The following is a 21,668-nucleotide window of genomic DNA, read 5'->3' as shown; positions in this document are numbered from 1 at the left end:
TCTACTTATTTCTCTTGTCAGAACAGAAGTGCAAAGAATAGCTTTGGAAGTCCAATCCCTTTAGGACCCTGCTTTCCACTTCCCCACATTTTGACGTAAAACATTAATAATTCATGCTGAATGCAATATGAAAGCCATTTTTTTAACCTCTGCAAACTATGCTGCACTGCATGCAGCACTCTAAATATGTCTTTATTGATAAGCAATCTCTCCAAACACCAAGTATTTTCTGTATTATAACACAGTACACAAGATCTTTACTTGCAACAAAAGCACTTCATCACGTTATGTCATCAATAGCTACCCTGCAATTATAGAGAATAAGGATTGTTAGATTTCACCGATATCAGCTATTCTGTGTATCCCTTATTCCTTTTATTACTCACTGGGTTTTCCATCTCTTAAGGGTTTATTGCATACAGATTTGAGACTAAATCCAATTAACAGTACTGCAGCTGCCTGGACACTGGAGCAGAAGCCACAGGTCTGTCCTGGACACCACACTCACACTATGTGGAGACTCAGCAGCTCCAAAACAGGACCCAGAGCAGCCACTTAAAGCACCACCAAAAGCCAAGCAAGAGAAAAAGCAGGGCCAGCAGAAGCAAATCAGATATCCTGCTTTTCTTGGCTCTACAGGAAGGCAATTCTTCAAGCACCAGGAATTGCTCTAGTAAGAAACTTTAGCTTGAAAGGAAGGGAAATTTTACTCTTCCTAAACAGCAAGCAGGGAGGAGATGCACAGTTTATGCTTTTAAGAAAGCCGAGGAAGTAGGATGAGATGCAAGGACCTTTTTGTTAGAGCAGGTAGAGCACTCCTCTGGGAGACAGGAGAATCAGAGGGTCACTTTCATCCTCTTGAGAAAGCTCAAGCCTACATCTCACATTTTCCTTGGGAACACTACGGCACTTCATACTATGATGGATGGGAGAGCACTCCCAATCCGTCCCACTAAAAGTGTGTTATTTTAAAGAATTCAAGACCTACTGCATCTGAAAGAAAGCATGAGTGAAGCACAGCTGCGGGCAGTTAGGGCACTCATCTGTCAGCACAAACACCCTTCTCCCAAGATAATTCCTGGGCTTTACTCCGAGTTAAATAACCCACAACCTCTTTCTGCTTCACTCATGGATTGGAAGAAGCTGCTGGTCATAGCTGTGATTTGTTGAGAGCCTGATCCTGTGCAGTTCTGCCAGGGAGTAAAGATACTGCCTCTCCCTGTCCCTGTCTTTCACTTTTGGTAGGGGATATTCTATTTTATCCCAGGCAGGAGCAGGGAGCCGGCAGAGGTGAGGCACTGCCTCCTGGATCCTCGCCTCAGAAAGAGAGAGTAGATGGAGCCCTGTTAGCAGAGCTGGCTGGGCATCCAGAGAGAGGGATCCATGTTTCAGCCTGTGAAGAAATGCCATAAAACCCTCCTGTTCTGGTGTAAATGGCAGCTATAAGCAGAATTTCCCATCTAGGGCGTTGTCTCCAAGGCATCCTCCTCATACTGTCATCACACTGCCAATACTAAAACCTCATTGGAGCAAACCTGAGCCTTTCTAAATTACCATTACAGAAACAGGCTCTTGGAAAGCCCCAGCCCATTGTGCACAAGCTGGAAGGGAGCAGCCTCTAAGCACAAACATGTTGGGAGCCAGAAAAAACCCACGTTCAACACATTCAGTTTCTGAAACTGAAAACAAACCGTTGGTAAGATGGAACTGACCTGCCTACTCGCAACTAGCTGTGTCCCCTAGCACCTAGCATTAGAAAAATACAACTCTTTAAACCTCCTTAAAAGTTATTTTGAAAAGCCCACAAGGAGATTAAATCCACAACACCAAACAATTCAGAGGAGAAAGCTGAAGCATGAGTCATACCTACAGGGCTATTGCAATTCAAGGCTCGAACATTACGTGTGACAAAATGCTACCTGGCAAAACAGTTGCAATGGTGTTTGTGACCATCACCTTGCAAGTGGGCACCAACCCACCAAGTGGCAACACCACTAACTCCTCCACGTTGTGCTGGTTTTGGCTGAGATGGAGTTAATTATCTTCATAGTAGCTAGCTAGTATGGGGCTACATTTTGGATTTGTGCTGAAAACTGTTTCTGTTACTGCTGAGCAGGGCTTACAGAGCCCAGGCCTTTTCTGCTCCTCACCCCACCAGCAGGTGGGCTGGGGGGGCACAAGGTGTTGGGAGGGGACAAGGCCAGAACAGCTGACCCCAGCTGAGCAAAGGGATGTCCCCAGACCATATGTCATCATGGTCATGCTCAGCATATGAAGCTGGGGAAGAAGAAGGAATGGGGAGATGTTCGGAGTGATGGCATTTGCCTTCCCAAATAGCCGTTACGCGTGATGGATCTCTGCTTCCCTGGGGATGGCTGAGCACCTGCCTGCCCGTGGGCAGTGGTGAGTGAATTCCTTGCTTTGCCCTGCACGTGTGCACAGCTTTTGCTTTACCTATTAAATTGTCTTTATCTCAACCCATGAGTTTTTTTCACTTTTACTCTTTTGATTTTCTCCTCCACTCCACTGTGGGGGAGCAAGCAAGTGGCTGCGTGGGGCTGAATTGCTGGCTGGGGTTAAACCCTGACACATGTGGACAGGACCGGGCACCATGGCTCAGGGGTCCTGGATGGATACGTGCAGACACCTGGGTTAAGCAATCTGAACAAACTCATCAAGTCTAGAGTTAAGTTTCATCCAACAAGCTCAAGTTCTTTCTGAAAACCAAAGCTACGGACAACACAGAAGCTGTCTTCCTCCAGGCAAGCCTTCAACACATTCAACAAGATAAAACAGAACTGAAGCCCACGTACCTTCAACTCCTAAATTTATCCCAATGAAAAAAATAGGACATAATATTTTTTCCTATGTTTTGTTTTGACTTGCTCGCAATTAAGTGTCTTCTTGAAGGAGCTAGTAATAATTATATTTCCATGGTTGGATTTATCTTTTATACCAACCTAAACTGCAAATTCTACTCAGCTGCAAAATACAAAAGTAATCCAAGAAAAGTATCCATGGGTTTGTTCCCTCTGCTACTGGGTGATAATGTTCCGAATTGCCATGTGGACAGAGGCAGACACAGCTGCTCACACTGAGAAGCACCTTGTGTACCAGTCCCTCACTGGGAATCGGGGAAGTTCACCAACTTGTCTAAAAACCAACCACGAGTGCTAAAGGCTGGCTGTTTAGTTTGAGAAAGCCCAGAAAAAATATTTTAAAAACTTCTAATTTCTTATGGATTTTTTGGTGGACTGAGCAACTTCTGATATTTATCTTTTGAAGTTCTCATAACTACGAATATCCAATAATTTTATTTCACTAAAAATGTGTGCTTTAGAAGGCATAGCTTTAGACTACTCAGACATCTGAGGGGCATGTCCTCTTATTAAACCAAGCCTATTCAGGAAATGGCATTACAAATATTAAACTTTCTAAACATAATAGTAACCATCTTACCACTATCATCATAAAGATAAAAAATGAAGTTTTTAATTACTTTAATGGCTGGCAGAATAGGAACAAAGTATCTCATTTAAGAGCTAGAAAGTTCAAACCATTCCCTTGTAAACTCTATATTGCTTCTCTTGGGAAAAAGGAACTTCTATTTCTGGTCTTTAAAGAAGTCGATAGGAAGTTGGCCAAGAGGAAAAGAGTAATTGTACCAAATGGCACATTTATAATGAGCATAAATAGGAGTTAAAAAAAAAAAAAGTCAGTAAAAGCCTAGCAAAAGGCTTCACTGGACTCTGAAATGAGATAGTCTGTACCCGTGTTCAGGAATTTAAAATAAGGACTAAATACTTCTGCTTAGAGTACCTAAGTGCAGCTACATATGGTCTTCGCTGATTGTCACTGAAACAGGAATTCTTCTGTTGATTCAAATGATTGTTAGTTTAGACCCTGGGCTGTTGTGAAATATCTGTTTAGGCCCTTATGGTAGAGGCTTGAGTTTCAGAGATGAATACTCAAAGGGGAGAAAAATACCCATGACTCCTTTAAAGTCATGAATAAAGCTTGGTGGGTGGCTGGCTAAAACACAAGGAGTATTTCGGTGTGGTTTTCTTAGCTATGATTTCACTTTTTTTCACCTGCTTTTTTTAGCATTAAGTTCTAAAGCGTCTTATGGCTGCTGAGCTCTGCAGGCTATTGCTCTTGCTCAGTAGATTTAGAGGAAAGCCTATGATTTTAAAAAAAGCTGCTGCCTTTAAAAAAAGATGGAGCCCATCAGGTAATCAAATTGGTATATCTACCTAAGAAATATTACAGTCAAAGGAAGCATCTGTGCACGTAGCTTCAAGTTCATGAATAATTCCAAGTCCAGCAGCCAGAAATAGCTCAGAAAATGAGAAAGAGTTGAGATCAGAGCTAAGGGAAAAAATACTACGGGGAACTGAGAAAACAGGATCATTGAAAAAGCTACTGAAATAGTTCCAGCAGCTTTATGTATGGAAATAACGTTAGCGGAGAGAAACAAATGAAATCTTGACCATACCAAGGTGAACGGTAAAGGTCACAAGGAGTAGGATTACCTTCCCCAAGCCATCTAGTGACTGGATGACCATCTTGGGAATTAGGGATATATTTTGTCCTCAAGGCTATCAGAACTTTGCAAATGACGGAAAAATATAGCCCTCTGCTCTTTGCTCACGATTCATGAGATGAGCAGGAGGAGCAAGGGAAGATAACTGCATTATGTGTTGTCCTTCTCATGTGGGGTTGAAACATGCTGTTGCATGCTAAAACATGCCTCCTCACTGATGTCAGAGGACTTTATAGGCCAAAGCTGTAAAAGGGACCTTTCCAGCATGTTAACATTGACCTGCAGAAAAAGAAATTGGTGGAGAAGACATAAGAGCATGGTCTTAATGAGTGCTTACCTCTGTATTGATGGGAACGACCCCTTTCTGCGGCATTTGAGAGGAACCAGGGGCATGATGTGAGCTGCAAACGTGAGGGGAACGCCCTGGCAGCACCATGGGGGTTGCCTATGCAGAGCCACTTGATCATGAACTTGTCAGTAAAGTTCATTTTGCAACGGTACAAAGGTAACCCTGACAGGAATCTGCATGAGATTCCGTCTCAGTACAGAAATAGGATAAAACTTAACCAAAACCCGACACTTCTGACAATTAAAACAAAGTAATCTTTTTTTCACCCCTTCACTGATGGCACTGGGAGCAACAAACTGATGAAATGTGACTTCCCCAAATGCTGAAATTTTCCTCTCAAAGTTAGCAAGATTCTGCTACTGAGCAGCTAAAATAAACCCAAAACACTGCAACTACAACATAAACCTTTCTGAACATTTTTGGTGATATAAATTGCATTTGCCCATATAACTTCTGGGGAACAGTGTTCTCAATTTTAAGTACCCATCTTCTTTGGGCAAAGTATCAGTACAACACCCTGCAAGTCTTACAGATCCTGTTCTGTAAAGTCAAATGTCAAACTTGCACATACATTCCTCCAACTGGAGTCTTTGCCACGCAAACCTGATTTTCAAAAAAAATCTCTTAAACAGCACTTCATTTGAATTGGCAAGTCAGAGACTGGCCTGAACCATGACATCGGGCTGGATACCTCAAGCGTCACAAAGTTTATGATGGTGCTCTGAATGACAAATCTCCTAAGCATTTTGCTACAAAGGGAGGAAACAAGAAACAAAAGAGACACGTTTGCAGCTACTTACACATAAACACATAAAAATGGAGCCTGGTATACAACAAATGCAATAACACAAAAACCTGACATAGATGAATGCAGCAGTTGAATAACATCTTCCTTTGTTTGCTAAACACAGGGAATAGCTATACTAGCTCAGAGCAGCTGAATTCTAAAATTACCACCCATCTTCACGCAGTCTTGCAATTTTATTCATTTTTTCCCTATTATTTATCAAAAAGGCCCTAATGTCAAAGAAGGCTGAGGGAAAGAAAAACAATAAAATCACCACCAAAGAAAAATACCACCAAATAATGTCTTTTTTGAGCCTCTATGCAATGCCAGAAAAGGTACTGGTGAACTGATGCCTGTCTTGCTGCTTAGTGAACTGGCTGTTCTGCCAGCTTGAGATGAATTGGAGAAAGAAGGATCGGTTCACTGGAAATACAGCACCTCCCTGTTTGCTTTTAGGCTCATGGGTTTCCATGTGCAGCACAACCATGTGGAGTTCACAGGGAAAATGGTATTTGGCTCGGATGACAGAGATGCACAGAAAGCCAAACCCACACCAGTAACTTGAGCATTTTCCTAGAGTCAAAGAACACAGGCAAAATGCTGTCCTTATTCTAATGACACACACAAGAAACAGAAAAGAAAATACCTCCTGAATTCTAGCTTGTTTATACATGTGACTGAGAGTGGGACTTTGAAGGAGAGGAAGCTATGTAACTGAGCCTCACAAGTCCCTCCTTCCCTTCCCTTTCTGGTATCATCTCTACATCTCTCCAGTGGCTGCTAGAGGAGCCAAAGACTGACAGCTGTAGAGAGCTGACAGTCAGAAATTGCTCTTCACAGTTCAGATGCTGGTGCAGGCAGTAAATTCCATCTTAAGTGCCACAGCAGATGACTAGACAACAAACTCTCACCATTACGGCTATAATCCAGCAGACAACTATTCTGGGGCTGTAAATACTAATGAAAGCTTTAGTCATCTCACTCTTCTATTTCTCAGCAGGGTACAATTCAGATTCAAACAGCCTAAGTTCCATACAGGTCTCTGCACCTGGCTTTTCCTTCAGGCTTAACCCATATTTGAAAGCTATTTATCCAATAAACCCACTGTGCTAGTGTAAGGAAGGCACCCTGTTTTGCTGGTGCATGGGAAGAGGAGAGGAAGAGGTCTTTCAATACCGGTTCACCTTTTCGTTCAAATAGCTTCCACTGTCCGTCCATCCATCCATCCACACGTCTGTGCACTGGCACTGCTGACTGTTCAGCATGTGCATCGGAATTTTCAGCAGTGTTGACATTTTAAGCAGATTGAACAATAAAATGAGAAAGATAAGATGCTATAAAGCTCTACAGCAGCATGACACACATACTTTTTATATCAGTTCAGTATCAGCTGATGTAGAAAAAATAACATTTCTACTGAGTTTATTTATTTATTTATTTACTTCACCACAAGCAGGGTTGACAAAGTCTACACATGAAAAAACCAACAACATTGGAGCTGTGCACATGCTGTGTCAGATAGTATCTGAGTATTGGAAATGTCAAAGCAGCTGCACCCAATGGATGGGTGAAGAGAGATAAAGCCGTGCCATAATCCTTATGACATGGACTGCTGACACGACGGACCACGGCTATGGTCCATGTGGATGTGATTATATGGATCACCAATACTTCCATAGAATGCTAATACAATGGCTGTGGATGCAGTAGACCACAGTGGTATTTCCAGGCCTGGCTCATTTGTCAGGATGTAGTTAACGAGTATTCTAATTATTTATCTTACGATCGCCAAAGCATTCAAGTCTGCTTACCAACATTTCCATCTGTTGAGTTTGGAAACTGTGCTAAAAGGACAACTAACTTTCAGGACCATGGTATTTGCGTAGCAGCTGTGCATCCCTCAGCTCAGTGCTGAAGGTAAAGAATATTGTTATCAAAACGTCTAACAAAACTCAGACACACCTTTCTCGAAATGACCTGATATTCTCAGTGTTACCATCATTACACTTCCGTGCTCCCAGACCTTTCTTTACCAGGAAAGATTTAAAATACCATTTCTTCAAACAGATAATCAACTTCTCTTAGGAGGCAAGGTGAAATAAAAATCATTCTCTGCTACGAAAATCTCCCAAGAAAAAATAAATAATTGGATCCGGTTTAACTATATTCCCTGCACTCCTACTGCACAAAACCATTAGACTAATGGCCTGAAAAATTTCATGCAAAAGATGACAGAGGTCAAGATCTTTCTTTTCAGTAGTGATAGGGGACAGCATCTGCAGCACTAAGCCTGTTGTCCCAGCCCTGGGCTGCACCGCTCGAGGCAGGAGGAGGGTATAAGAAGATTTGGAGTACACCTTACACCCTTTCCAAAAGGTCCCAAGAAACAGATACACCAGGCCCTCCCTGCACAAACAACTGTACATCTTAAATTACAACCCTTGGGCTTCTGAGATTCAGCAGGTAGCTGAGATGGAACACCTCTCCTAGTTCGGGGCAAAGAAATGGGTGCGGGTAATCTTGGTTACACAATCCAGGGTCTCAGAACCTGCGTCTCACCCCGCTCCACGGCCGGACTAGCACACACACTATAGAGCATACACATGCAGAAACCTGCTCTCCTCTTCTCATTGGACATTTTGGACACAACTTTACTTTTTGCAGGTGGGGCATGGGGGGGTGGGAAGCTGGGGAAATGTTTGGCTTTTATTCCCAAGCATATTTTCAACTCTTCAAAATTTCCACTACCTATGCAGAGAAAATCTGCAGAAGCTGTCAGTCAGGTCTGGTCATCTCTTATTTGTGGTTTTTCTCACTTGGGATGCAGAGCTTCCCTTCAGTGCTTGTCCATAATGTTTCTCTCAACAGCACATCTTCATGATGGCTGACTGGCACCACGATTTTGGGGGTATCTTTCAGGCAGGGCGGTCTGGGCATAACAAGCCAGAATGGTACATCTAGTGGTTCCAAAGAAGCTACACCAGGTGGTTTTATAATGACCGATTTTATCTTTGATTTAAATTATACCGCGTGTTCATTGTTTTTCAGAGCAACAGAAAAATTCATCTTCTTGGGAATCTAAAGAGTCTCATCCAAAGACAGAGGGTCTACTAGATCTGCCTCCTCTTCAGTAAGTTGGACCCCAAACCAGGGAAATCAGGAAGAAATGACAGTGACAAGATCAAACATTACCTTGTTCCTCTCCACCCAATCCTTCCCGAGACAAGACGACTAAAAGCAACTGACCAGTGAAGATTCACATCACTTCACCAGAGCCAAAAACCAGCAAGAGGACAGTTTTCCAGATGACAGCGATGGCAAAAACATCATTATTTTCTGAGAAGCGTGCAAATCGAAGTCACCAAGAAAAAAAATGGTGCCTCCAAGTACATCCCTGCTTCAGCCCTTTGCAGCAAACGTCAAGAACATGGCAAACATCACAGTACTCTTTGGTTTTAGGAAAGCGGTTGGAGCATCACACCAGAGCTGGCTTAGCCCCAGCGCGCTCTCCTGCTGCCCTTCCACTGTCCCAGCGCCCCAGTGCTGGGCTTTGGCTGATGGGTTTGGGAAGATGTGTGAGACCTGGCACGGTTGATTTAACACAGAACAAATATATGCAATTAACCTTAGACATTCTGGCAGACAGTTAACAAGGTGGTGCTACCTACACTGATTCTGTGCTCCTGAAATTACCTTCTGGCTAATCTGGGCCTGAATACGGTGACAGCCACAGGAAGCCAAATTCGGTATTGTCTGACTACAAACAAGACAATCTGAGGAGATACAAAGAAATAGCTATAGATTTACTAACAGCCACTGAAATAGATCAAGAAATAAAATCTTACAATACAGAAACTGACAGAATGTCTACCTCTTTTGCTGAGTAGCATCAACAAACGATAATGTTTACATACAAGTATACTCAGAGGATAAGTTTTGCTCATCAGTCAAGGAGCCAATAAATGAGCTCAGCTGCTTTTAATGATATGATGTGATATGATATGATCTCTCATTTCTAAACCGAGGCAGAAGGTATTATAATAGCACAAACTGATACAAGTAGTACTGGTTACAATCTAAAAGAAAAGCAAAAGTCAAACAAAAGGAGAAGAAAGAGCTGTGACATGGCAGAATACCAGGTCTTCTGATCCCTTCCCTACATCCCCAGTATTTCTCTGCTGCTTAGCTCTGACAGGCAGGGATAATATTAATGAATAGAATTACAATAATGGTTGTAAAGTGAAGCACTTCTATATATCTCATTTTCTTCTAAAGAATCCCAAGTTTCAAAAAAGAAGGCCAACTGTGCAAACCATCCTCTAAGAGAAACGTCTCTAAGCAAGTAAGGGAAGTACTCAGGAAAGACAAAACCCAGAAATGGAAACAAACTGCCCACCTGAGCAGGGATGAAGGCATAAAATAGGGCACAGGGATGATGCAAACAAATGCACAGAAAGCCAAGCTTCTTCAGCCAGGTCGATATCAGATGGTTTGAAGTGCTCTGGGTATAGCAGAGTGAGACGAGAACCTGCTCCTCCATGGTCTATGCCATCATCCACATCTTGCCCCCTTTTTATGCATTGCCTCCCTGCATTACACATAGAAAACTTCCATCGTTTATCAAATCACTCTGTGTGGTATTTCTGATGGACCTAACGACACAGAAGAATCAAAACTAGACACACTGATAACAAATAATTAGAGCAGAGCATTACCGTTAATACAGGAAAACCACTGTATTGCTTTCACCACACTTGATGGCACTTCACCTGCTTTTTTAAGCTCCCCACAGGGACCTGATTTTTCATCACATGCTCAGTATTGCCCCAGCATTTGCATTGAAGAGGCTTACACATCCCAAAACTTTAAACTTGGTTCTCAGAGCAGGGAGCAGGATGGTAAGATACCATCAAAAGATGACAACTGAGTTACAGCATTGAAAATGTGAGAAATCAACAAGAGGAGACAGGGCTGAAACAGGCCAGCCGTCTGCTCTCTGAAGACCCAAAGAACTGAGATATCCTCTTATCAATGCCCTTATATCAACACTGTGTAATAAAAATGAGAAGGTGCTGAGCCATTGTGACCAATTCCATCATTCTTGTTGGTTTTGTTCCTAGAACTGCTCAAATCAACGGTACAGATATACAGACCTCCTGGGAAAGGTGCCTAATATTTCTCTGGTAGGGACACAGGAGTTTCCACTGGAAAACAAGGGACCTGGACATCTGCTTGCATAAGCTTGCTTACATCTTTGTCATGGTTTTGGCTGGGACAGACTTAATTTTCTTCTTAGTAGCTGGTACAGTGCTGTGCTTTGGATTTAGTATGAGAATAATGTTGATACAACACTGATGGTTTAGTTTAGCTGTTGCTAAGCTTACCCTAAGTCAAGGACTTTTCAGTTTCCCATGCTCTGCCAGTGAGTAGGTGCACAAGAAGCCAGGAGGAAGCAGAGCACGGACAGCTGACCTGAACCAGGCAAAGGGATATTCCATACCACAGGGCATCATGCTCAGTATATGAACTGTTTGATGTTAGTTAGTTAGTTAGTTAGTTAGGGAAGTGGGCTGGGAGCTGCCAACTGCTGCTCAGGGACTGGCTGCACATCGGTCAGTGGGTGGTGAGCGATTGTGTTGTGTGTTCCTTGGTTGGGTTTTCGCTTTTTTTTTCTTTGTTTGTTTGTTTGGGGTGGTGGTGGTTGTGGTTTTTTTGTTTGATTGGTTTGGTTTTGTTTGGTTTTTTCCCCTGGGATTTTATTCCTGTCTCTCCCTCTTCTCTTCATTAAAATTATAGTAGTTGTTGTTATTATTTCCATTATTAAACTGTTCTTTTCTCAACCAACGGGTTACACCTTTATCTGATTCTCCTCCCCATCCCACCAGGATGGGGGTGGGGGTGAGTGAGTGGTTGCGTGGTACTTAGCTGCTGGCCGAGGTTAAACCACGACAACCTATTCCCCCCCCTACTACCTAATTAACTGAAGTGAAGACCTTGCTTACTACCCATATTTTTCGCACAGTTTGGGTCAATAATATAAATTATGTTGCGATTTTGGACAAGGCATCTGCCAGGGCTCTTTGAGGTAAGCCTGGAGCTCTGCTGGATGACAGCCTGTGCAAGCCTGGCTGTGAACCTCACATTGCTACCACGGCCTTTCCTGGACGGTACACAACTGGCGTATTTTGTGGCCAGCAGTATTTGCTACAGGCAGTTTCATAGGATATGATTTAATCACTACAGAGATGCACATGAGCAGTTAATGACTCGCTCCAGGCTTGGTGGTGTTTCTTCATCTTTATTTTGGAACATAAAGGCAGAAGATGCAATCCCTCCTCTCTTTCCCCATCCGTTTTCTTTCCTTTTACTGCAGACTAGAAGTTACTGCTCGTGTTTAAGGAAAGCCTCACATATGTCCAGCCAGCCATTTGTATTTGCTAGTCTCAGCATGTAAACCAGAGGCAAACCCTCATAGCCCAAACAGCCCTTTTTCTTCCTCTTCTCCTCTTTCTCCCTGCCCGCAGTCCATGCCCAGCCACACCAGTGCAGCGCAGCCCTGTTAAGTCTGATTTCAAGACAAAACCACAGGCAACTGATGACTTTCTGCCGTTCCCTAATGTGCAACAAGACACACCACTGGGAGCAGGGTTCCTGGAAAAGGAAAGATAAACGAACTTGCCCTGTCTGCCTCAGGATTTGGCCATCTAGAAGTTACCAGAAGCAGGAATTGCACCTTCTTCCTAGAAGGGCACATTTATTTTCAGCCCACAAGATGCTGAGGGCTTGTATCCTCCTAAGCAGAAAGCGATGCTGGTGGGAGCAGTGTCCCGCCTGGCTCCCCAGCAGCCTGTGGGAATGTGGAATCTCTCTGCTCAACCTCATCAACTTTCTCTGGCATAGCACCGTATGCACCCAAATCAAACACTAGAGTTCCAACCGACAAAAATAAACCAATTTAATTTTATGATCTGTGCTGTCAAGGAGACATATTTCACTCTGCGATGAAAGCCCATACCTTTCCCCCCCACCTCTTTAAGTTAACTATCCCTCAGAGACTAAAGACACACATTGCATAATTATATCAGCTGTTGAGACCTGAAACATTTTTCGGCTTCCCACACTTCACAGCAGGACCAGGTATGCTGGTTTTTTGCCTACTTTTCCACCCTGTGTAATCTAATTTTTTCCTCCAAAATATTTTATTTTAACAGGTTTTTTTAAGAGGATCTTTAATGGTACAATTGCAAATGACTGCAATGCTTCAAAGCCACATAAATGCACTCGCTCCAGAGATGGCAATGGAAGAGCAGTTACTGTTTGAAATAATGTGAGAATTAGTGGAGGAAAACCTGTTTTTGTACACAGCTCTTGCAGGGCTTACAGCTTGTCTAGAAGATAACTGTTTCATTTAATAATTACTTTGGTGGGAAGCAAAATAATCACCTTGGAGACAATATCTTAAGTGATGATAAAGTAAATGTTCTCAAAGTTCCTGGTTGAAAAGAAGTAAGAGTCTTCAATTCCAGGTGGGAATCACAAACACACACACATCACAGACAACCCACCTACCCCCCCGCCCAGATCCCTCTTTTCCTGCTGGAAAAGATATTTATCTGAAAGCTCTAGAAGAAGGACGGCAGCAGAAAAACAAGCGTTGGAATTCCTACAGCAACAGTATCTCGGTTCACACTGATTTTCATGCATATATAAGATAACGAATCATTTTTGCTTAAACAGCAAAACCCTGAAATATAGGAGCACAGAATAACAGACTGGGTTTGAGTTCTGAATGAAACCTTTCAGATATGTTCATTCTTAATATCATTTATATTTCCACTACACTTACACCTCGAGTTGCCCAAAACCTGGACCCCCACAGTCCTTGGCACTAGGAACGCAAACGGCAAGAGGCAGTCCTTTCCTGCCTCTCTATTTACAGACCAGCAGGCACGTGGAATGAAATCCCACTATCTCCACTTTACAGCCAAGGAACATGGATGGACGTGCCCAAAGCTGCCCAGAGATCCTCTGTGGAAGTGGGAAGTGAGCTGAGAACCCTAATCCGTCACTGATAAAAACCTGCTACTCTCTGTGCAGTCCCTCTCTTCCAGTGCACTGTTAGGTAACCGCTTTCCACTTCAGTTTTCTTGTCAGATCTTCTGTAAAAAAATCAAAAGTATCCCACTTCAATTGCTCCACTTGCCCTTTCTGTTAGGTCATTTCCGGGTACCTTTGAAACCTCTACATTTCTTTCTAGCCACACCAAAGTCAAGATGCGACTAAAGTAGAGATGCATCTAAACCATGTCCAGACCCAGGCTGGGACTTTTGCAAGAGACTTGAGATTTGCAGTCAGTTTTCAGTGTGTGAACACCTTAAACCCCAGCCAAATCTCTTCTCCCTGTATTTGTTCCTCCCTCGCTCATCAGTCATGTCATCTGCTATGACCCAGCACTGCCACAACCCTCCCAGAGGCCACCAAAATCAGTACACTGAGAAGTGCTCCGTACATACCAGATGATGTTTATCATTGCACAGTCCCAGTGCACCTCTATCTCTTACAGTTCTAGCTCCTTCCTCTTTGCAAGCTTTTCAGTCTCTTTCCCACATTTATGTTCAGGAAGTTCTTTCGTTCCCCTTCAAGCTTCTGGCGCATTCAAAATACCTCCAACTTGTGTTGCTTCCTCATTTCTTGTCTTTTCTTAGAACTTCTTCAACTCCTCACCATCCCGCTTCTCTCAACCTCTCCCTCGCAGCCCTCCCCTGGCAGCATTCAGAGCTCAGCCCTGATGGCTCGTTTATTCCTTGAGGTGACTTCTATCACTCTACACTTGAGCTCTCTCTCTCGGTTCAGTCTGCCATGCCTGATTGCCTCTCTGGCATCCTGTCCTGCATGTCTCGTGGCCACTCAAACTTCACAGGATGAAACCACACATCTCCTTCACCCCTCACACGCAGTTTCTCTACTTCTCCATTTCCAACACCATTTCTGCCATTCTGTCCAAAACTCTCAGTATTGGCGATTTATACACCCCCATCTCCGTTTTCTATTTCCAACTAAATCAGCATTAAATACATCCTTTCCTTTCAGTCCAATGGTTAAAGCATCTCCTACCTCCATCAGCACTGCTGTAACCTCTTGCTTCTCTTTGAGCTTCTCACTTCTCACTTTTTACCCCACCAACTCCCTTTACCCTTACTTCAGTGAGCCCATCTGCACGTCCACGTTCCTTCACTGACTTCTCTCCGAATTACATGACCTCTCTTTCCAAGATGCCATACAGCTCAGCACCTGCCTCCATGTTTTCCTTCAGTTTCATGTCGATCTCTTCTGCTGTTCTCCTAGCCATGACTTTTGCTAGATCAGTCGGTGGTCTTTGAAGGATCTCCCTCTGTTTCAGCATGAATCTTTCTTCCCCAGCTCTGCCAGTGTAGTAGTACACTGAGAATGCAGAGTAGGATAATGAACAGAATCTAGGACTCAAAGCTGAATTTGGAGGGTATTTCAACGTCAAATCAATGTATCCCACTGGCTTGCCTAACTGTAAGGACTGAATCCTGGTCTTTGTACACAGTTCCAACAAATACAATAGTTGCTGGGGTCATGGGATCCACACAGTACTTTTGGGTCCACTTGTGCAGCTGCAGGCCTATAAGACCATGCATGAACTGTACATAGATATGAATAGGAGGGTGGGGTTGTCCACATTGCAAAACTATGTGCATTTCCCATATAAAAAGTACCAAGCGGTCCCCTTTCTGGATGCTCCTTAGCCTGTGCAACTCTGAGGATGCACGGACATCTCAAGATCCCTACGGGTTTCTCCATAGCTGATCTGTCCTGTTGATATTACATCATAATGTCAGTTCATTATATGATCCTTTCCCTCCAAATCCTCAAAAGGTCTAGAACAGGTATTAACCAGGGAAAAACTGGCCTTTTTCAGCCCTGAAAAATGTGTCAGAGTCAAGCCAGCAAGCATGCTCAGCCAGCATATCTGGGACTATAGTTTCTTTACTTTCTGAAAGAAACTCATAGCTGTGCATGCCGGTGGAAAATTGAGTATTGAGGCTGTACCAGTACTACGAACTTTTAAAATGATAACCACAAAAGTTATTTGCATGAGGTGGAATGAAATCCAATGCCACAGAAGGAGGGGGTGAAAACAGACTGATGAGATGCTCTGCTGGCTGGAAGCCTTTCTGCTCTATTCTTTGCCTCTGTAGGGTTATTAGATTATCTCCCATCAAGAGGGATACACTCCCCTCAGAGCATCTAATGGTTTGAAGCTCAATAACCAAACATAAAAAAGGAACGAAAATCTTTAAATACATACCTATTAGTCTGTTAAGAGGTACAAGTAACTGGAGTTACACATTCATAAGCATCCACGCATACACATGTGTGCATTAAAAGGGAGGAAAGCAATGTTCTTTTCTTACTGAGCTAAGATTTCAAATACAAGGTCGCAAAAAAACCCAGCAAAAGATGTTGATGCAATTGAGTTTTAGGTCAATTCAATTAATCTAGGAAAGCATATTTTTAACAAATGGCTTCATTTGCTTTTAAGGATAAATAAGCCACGTTAATAGTGTAAAGTACCTGCTGCTGCACATAGCCCTTCATTTAATATCTGTGGGGCTTGCTGTCACCAGTAGAACATAAGAGGAAAGAAAACACTCAACATTTTGCATAGCATTCATCAGATTCTTCCTTCTGCTGTAGTGCTACAAGCAGTAAGAGTGCTTAACCCACTGTGGGTTTCCAGGCTTCTTGGGCTGTCTTCTCCCTTTCCACTGAAAGCAATTCAGTTCAGCTTTAGCTGCTTTTTAATCAAACGAAACTATAATCACACTAGCATGATGCTAATTCTGAAGAGACATTACCAAAACCAGTTACTTCATTAAACTGCAGACCTGTGGTTGACAAAGGACCATCACATCCCAAATAATATTTTGTTCATTTGCATGGAGCAAATGAAAGCAGCTTTGGTTAATTAAAATAATTAATGATGATGATGATGATAATGATGATAATAATAATAATAACCAGACTCAGCAACAAAAGCTGAAAAATGAAGTGCCAACAACTATTGAGAACCTCAGCTCAGAAAACGTTAACGTTTTCATATTCACATTTATCACGAAAAAAAGCCTTTCCCTGACCTTCAGAAAACAAGATCTGTCTACTACATCAGTTAACAGGGAGTCCAAAGTCGAGTGCCTTCACTCCTAAGTAACATGTAAAACCACACAGCAAAACGAAGTAATACAAAATTGAACAAGAATGTGGGGTAACATCTGTGAGGCTGTTTTTTGCCTGAATGCTTTTATGCTCCTTTTAGTTCTCAGCTTCTCCTAATTGCTGGCTTTGGCAAAATCTAAATAATTTGTCATTGTTGACCTCAAATATTTGCATGCTCAGAAACATAAAAAACATATACTTACCTGTAGCAACACCTGTGATTGATTACACCGTCACTCTCTGAATACCCTCTGGAGGTTTTGCTCAGTCCCAAAAGGAGAGGGGGAAGGGAAGAGAACAGTTGTCTGATGAAGAGCACTATATTAATTCCAATAAAAATACAGTTTCCCCCACGCATTTGACAGCATGGTGAAAATCACACTAGCTGGATTCCAGGTAAGCCAGTCCTTCCAGATACTGAGTTAAGTCCAGCAAACTCTACTGCAGCACGACAAGGAAAAAGTTGATGTATCAAAGCAGAAAACCCTGATCTAAAATTCATGGGAATGGGAACAAAACACAATCGATACACACAGCAATTTCTATAGCAACTGGGGGGAAGAAAGCAAAGGGGAAAAAAAAAAAAAAGAAAGAGTTGGTGCCTAAACTGCTAGCACAAAGCTTCTGTGGCAAATGAGGGGACCTGTCCCTCTTGGCATCTCTCTGATCGACAGGCTGAATCAATGCCCAGCACATTCCTCCCGCGCTCCCTTTCCTCTTTCCCTAGGATCTGTGGAGGGGCAAGCCGAGCATCCCAGCCTCCGATGGGAGCGCACACATGTACACACACCCCCCATGCAAGCAAACGTGCTCCCCTGCCTCTCTCCTACACCCACAGGATCTCGGCACTCACCGTCACGGGCTTCCTCCCCGCGACTGCAGTTGCTGCAAATGTGTTTGATCTCCTTGCCTATGTGACAGTGTATCACAAAAGAGACATTGTTGTTAGTGGTGGTGGGCTCCTTCAGTGGCTTCATCCTCACTAGATAGAAAGCTTTCTTTTTAGGTTTCTCTTCACTCATGTCTGAAACCGAGCCCTGCCTGCAGCCAGAAGAAGAAAAAGCAAGCATCCCAGGCTGCCTGGCGTGCGTGCAATCCGCCATCCGCTCCCTCTCGCCTCGGTGTTTAGCTGCCACACACACAACAGGGATGAAGGGGAGGGCTGGGGGAGAGAGGAGGGGAGGCGGGAGGCAGAGCAGGCAGAAGGCTGCCTGAGCCTTGCTGCCCTCCGCGACCCTGCTCCGTAACGCAGCCACTGGGCTTGGCTGGAGGATGCTCTGCATCCCTGCTCCAGCCTCACCCTCAGCCACCGGGCACCTTCGGTGCCGAAGCGGAGCCTGGTACAGCTTCGGCCGCCCTGCCGCCCACACCCGTCCCAGCAGCACAGAGCCTCCCTTTGCTTTCCCCTCCTGCGCCCTCCTCTTCTTCCATGCCCTCCCCCTGTTCTGGCAAGCCCCCCCGGAGCCCCGTGCCGGGCTGGAGCCCCAGGGATGGCGGGCACAGGTCCCCTTGCAGGGTGTGCAGTGATTCTCCAGCCTGGCAAACACGGCGACCTTGCCTTCGCGCTGGGGCGGCGTGGCAGCCTGTCCCACCGTAATTAGTATTTCACACACAAAGGACAGGCTGCCAGCGGGCGGTCAGCACCCCCCCACCCCAGCACCCCCTTCGGTGGGGGCACAGGGCCACTCCGCTTCAGGTGCCCCAGGAAGCCCCAACTGCCCCCCGGCAAACCCCTCCTGCTTTTCCTTCTTGCTTTTTCTCCCCATTTGCTTCTTCCAAAGGACAGAGGGGGTGCCTGCCCTGGCCCTGTGGGGCTCTGCCCTGGGACTTCAGCCCAAGCCCCCCTGCAGTGGGACGGCCCCTCCGAGGCAAAGGCTGACCGGAGGGGCGCAGACAGTCGGAATTAATTTCAACTGCTTATCTGGGGGATGAATACCCCCCTTTTTCATCTCCCTTACCTCCTGCCCAAAACTGCAGCTGCTCCAGAGAGCAGCCCTATGATCCCGGGTGCTTGCAGCCCGGGCAGCACGCTTCCAAAGCTCCCCAGCCTGCAGGGGATTATAATCTCTGGCCAGACGCTCTGTCAATCCCTTGCTGCCCAGCCACCCCCAAAATGTGCTGTCTGTTTTCCCAGCATGGCTGTCCAACCTGCCGAAGCAGCAGCTCAGGACAGCGCTTGTGACACAAAGGGAGGAGCAGGAGCAGGGGTGAGGGTGCCTGCTTCTTGCAGGCTTTGGGAAGGAAAGCCTGAAGGAGAGATGATAACCTCAGCTATTCTGGTAGCTGTTACAGGAATGTGAGTGTTGCTCCTTTAAATCTTCAGCAAGCTATCCGTTTGGCAGGCACTAAGCAGAGAGAGTGCAATTGGGGCAGACGAAACATGGCAAAGAATAATACCATTCTCCTTATTTTTAGCCAAAGCCCTTGCTCGCCTTTAGAAGAAATCCACTCATTCTGCAATTCTTTACCATCTCCACATATTGTTGCCACATGTTTTGCTGCAAGAGGAGGCCAAAACAGCCCTGATTCTCTTCAACTGCACATGAAACAGACAGAGAGACTTTTGCCTAAAGAAAGACCGAGCAGAAACTTAAGGATTCAGTGCCACAGTTTTCCATTTTCTCAAATGCACGCATGCACACACACACACACAGAAGATGCATGCAACAAAACTGCTGACCTACTTGTTCTGCGTCATTCTGATGCAGGTCTGACTTCTCACCTGGCACTCCTGGGAGTTGAAACCTTGAGATGTCACACATGGCAAAAATTGCAAGGCTTCACTTTCCTCGGCAGCGTTCACAAGTCAGACTAGGTGCTAGCAGATCCCATGGAAATATGGGCAGAAGCATGCTCTCAGCAGAAACATGCCTTTCACTAAGCCACGCAAAGCATCCTGCACACGGCGCTACGCACACAGGTTTATGGTGAACAGAGTCGGCCACCTCAGGTTAAGTATCGCCCCAAAGGACTTGATTTTGCATGTGTTGCTCATCTAAAATTATCACCTTTTTCATATAAGTGGTAGGAGAACAGGGAACGCAGAGTTATTCAGGAACAAGGAGGTGAATTCTCCAAACGTGCGTATCGCATAGTTAGGAGTTAATGCATTGAGAAGTCGTCCCTTTGAACGCCTGATGCCGAGACAATGTTGGCTCTGTTACATGTTTGGAAAGGAAAAGCTGAGAAGAGTTTGATCCTCCACCAGTCACACAGCAGTTCAGACACTCGCAGTGGATTTCCTTCTAACTTACTCATTGCCTTTGAGAACACCTTCAGTTCAGCTGTGATTCAGAAAATAATTAGGTAAGCAGAAGACATGACCATAATTCACCTTCTGAACTTGCTGAGAGTTCACGGCTGGCTGTCACTGGTACTCGGCACTGCCGCATTATAGAAATGGGTCGGGAAAGGAAAGCACATTCAAACGTGAACTTCCCCGAATTTGGGAAATATGACTGTTAATTAAATGTGGTGTGAACTCAAAACCGGCACACCATACCTGCTATCTCAGGGCAATCCTGGGGTGTTGTACCTGGCCTGTTTTAGGAAAGGTGACTAGGGTGATATATTCAGCAGAGCTGAAGAGCAGCAGAGCTGGTCTTGTAAGGCAAATGTAGTTCAGGAATCGGGTAGGACTTAGGACATCAAAAACTGGGTCAGGTCATCAGGCTCTTGCAGTCTCCCTCTGTGACCTTGGACAAATTGTTTACGATGTCTTGATATCTCAGCTCCTTGGCTAAAGAACAGAGATGTAGATGTTTCTGTTTTTCAGATAAATTTTATGAAACCATATTTCAAGGTGCCCTGAAGGTGTTTGTATATGACAGAGGCAACACTTACACAGTGTTCAAATACAGTGATCTACTATTTATAGCAAAATGAGAGGGGAAACAGGAAAAACATGGTCCATCAGGCTTAATCTGAATGGTTCACACATTCCAAACTTAAGCTTTTTTGTTTCACTGGATTTTGTTTCAACAGTATTTATCCCTCTTCTTCCAACTCTTTTTATTCTAAAACTGTAAAATTCAACTGAGATCTGAAAATAGACTTGGTATCCAAACCCCTGCATTTTTAGTAACCGTTACTATTTCCCAACCCCAAACAGCTTTTAGAAAGGGCCAGGAGTATCCCCTTTCTCAGGCAGAGACTGGAAGGAGTAACTTTAACAGTAACCTGTTAAACTGTAGTAACTATTCCTACAAGTCAGGTCAAAAGCTCTTTGATGACTCTGTCCAGCTTCACATGTGCTTTGCACTATGAAAGAATCACCAACCATCATGGGAACTGACAGAATTTTTGCAAACAGATCCCAGGAGATCTGTAGAAGCCCAGCTGCTCTGGCACGTTTGGGGCCCTTTGGGAATTGAATAACTGGTCCAGTGAGTAACACTGATTCCATGTGGGTAAGAACCAAATTATCATGGAGAAAGCCCAGTGCATTGTTGCTTGCAGGTGCTATGTATTTTGAATGCAAACAAGCCTTTAAGCCATCTGCTAGTATGTCTCTTCTAACATGTACTTCGCTATAACATGCAAATTGCCTTCATTCCTAAGAGCTGCCTTATAAAGAATCTGAATTTGCCACAGCTCATAAAACAAAAATATGTTTAATTATTATCTGTGTAATTATGGTGAAAACTGCTGCTGCTAATCAGTTCCAGGACAAATAATGTGAAATGAACATACTACAACACTTCTGCAGAAAATTACTTGCTTTGCCTTGTTTATAAAGATAACTA

General features: G+C 44.1%; 1 protein-coding gene across 2 annotated transcripts in view; it reads right to left on the bottom strand.

Moving 5' to 3' along the window:
- PHACTR1 (phosphatase and actin regulator 1) overlaps positions 1–21,668 on the bottom strand; it is a 301,039-nt gene that overhangs the window by 133,205 nt on the left and 146,166 nt on the right. The window contains exon 1 of one of the 2 annotated variants that reach the window (XM_056330030.1): positions 17,777–18,033. The exons of the other annotated variant lie outside the window; for it this stretch is intronic. Coding sequence (XP_056186005.1) covers positions 17,777–18,026 — 250 coding nt within the window. The 5' untranslated portion in view covers positions 18,027–18,033. Of the gene's footprint in view, positions 1–17,776; positions 18,034–21,668 lie in introns of those variants that run through there. 2 annotated transcript variants of the gene reach the window in all.

Source organism: Falco biarmicus, chromosome 3 (assembly GCF_023638135.1).
Source record: "Falco biarmicus isolate bFalBia1 chromosome 3, bFalBia1.pri, whole genome shotgun sequence".
NCBI classification, from domain to species: domain Eukaryota; kingdom Metazoa; phylum Chordata; class Aves; order Falconiformes; family Falconidae; genus Falco; species Falco biarmicus.
Note: the sequence above shows the minus strand (reverse complement) of the source record. Positions and strands in the feature narration are given on the sequence as shown.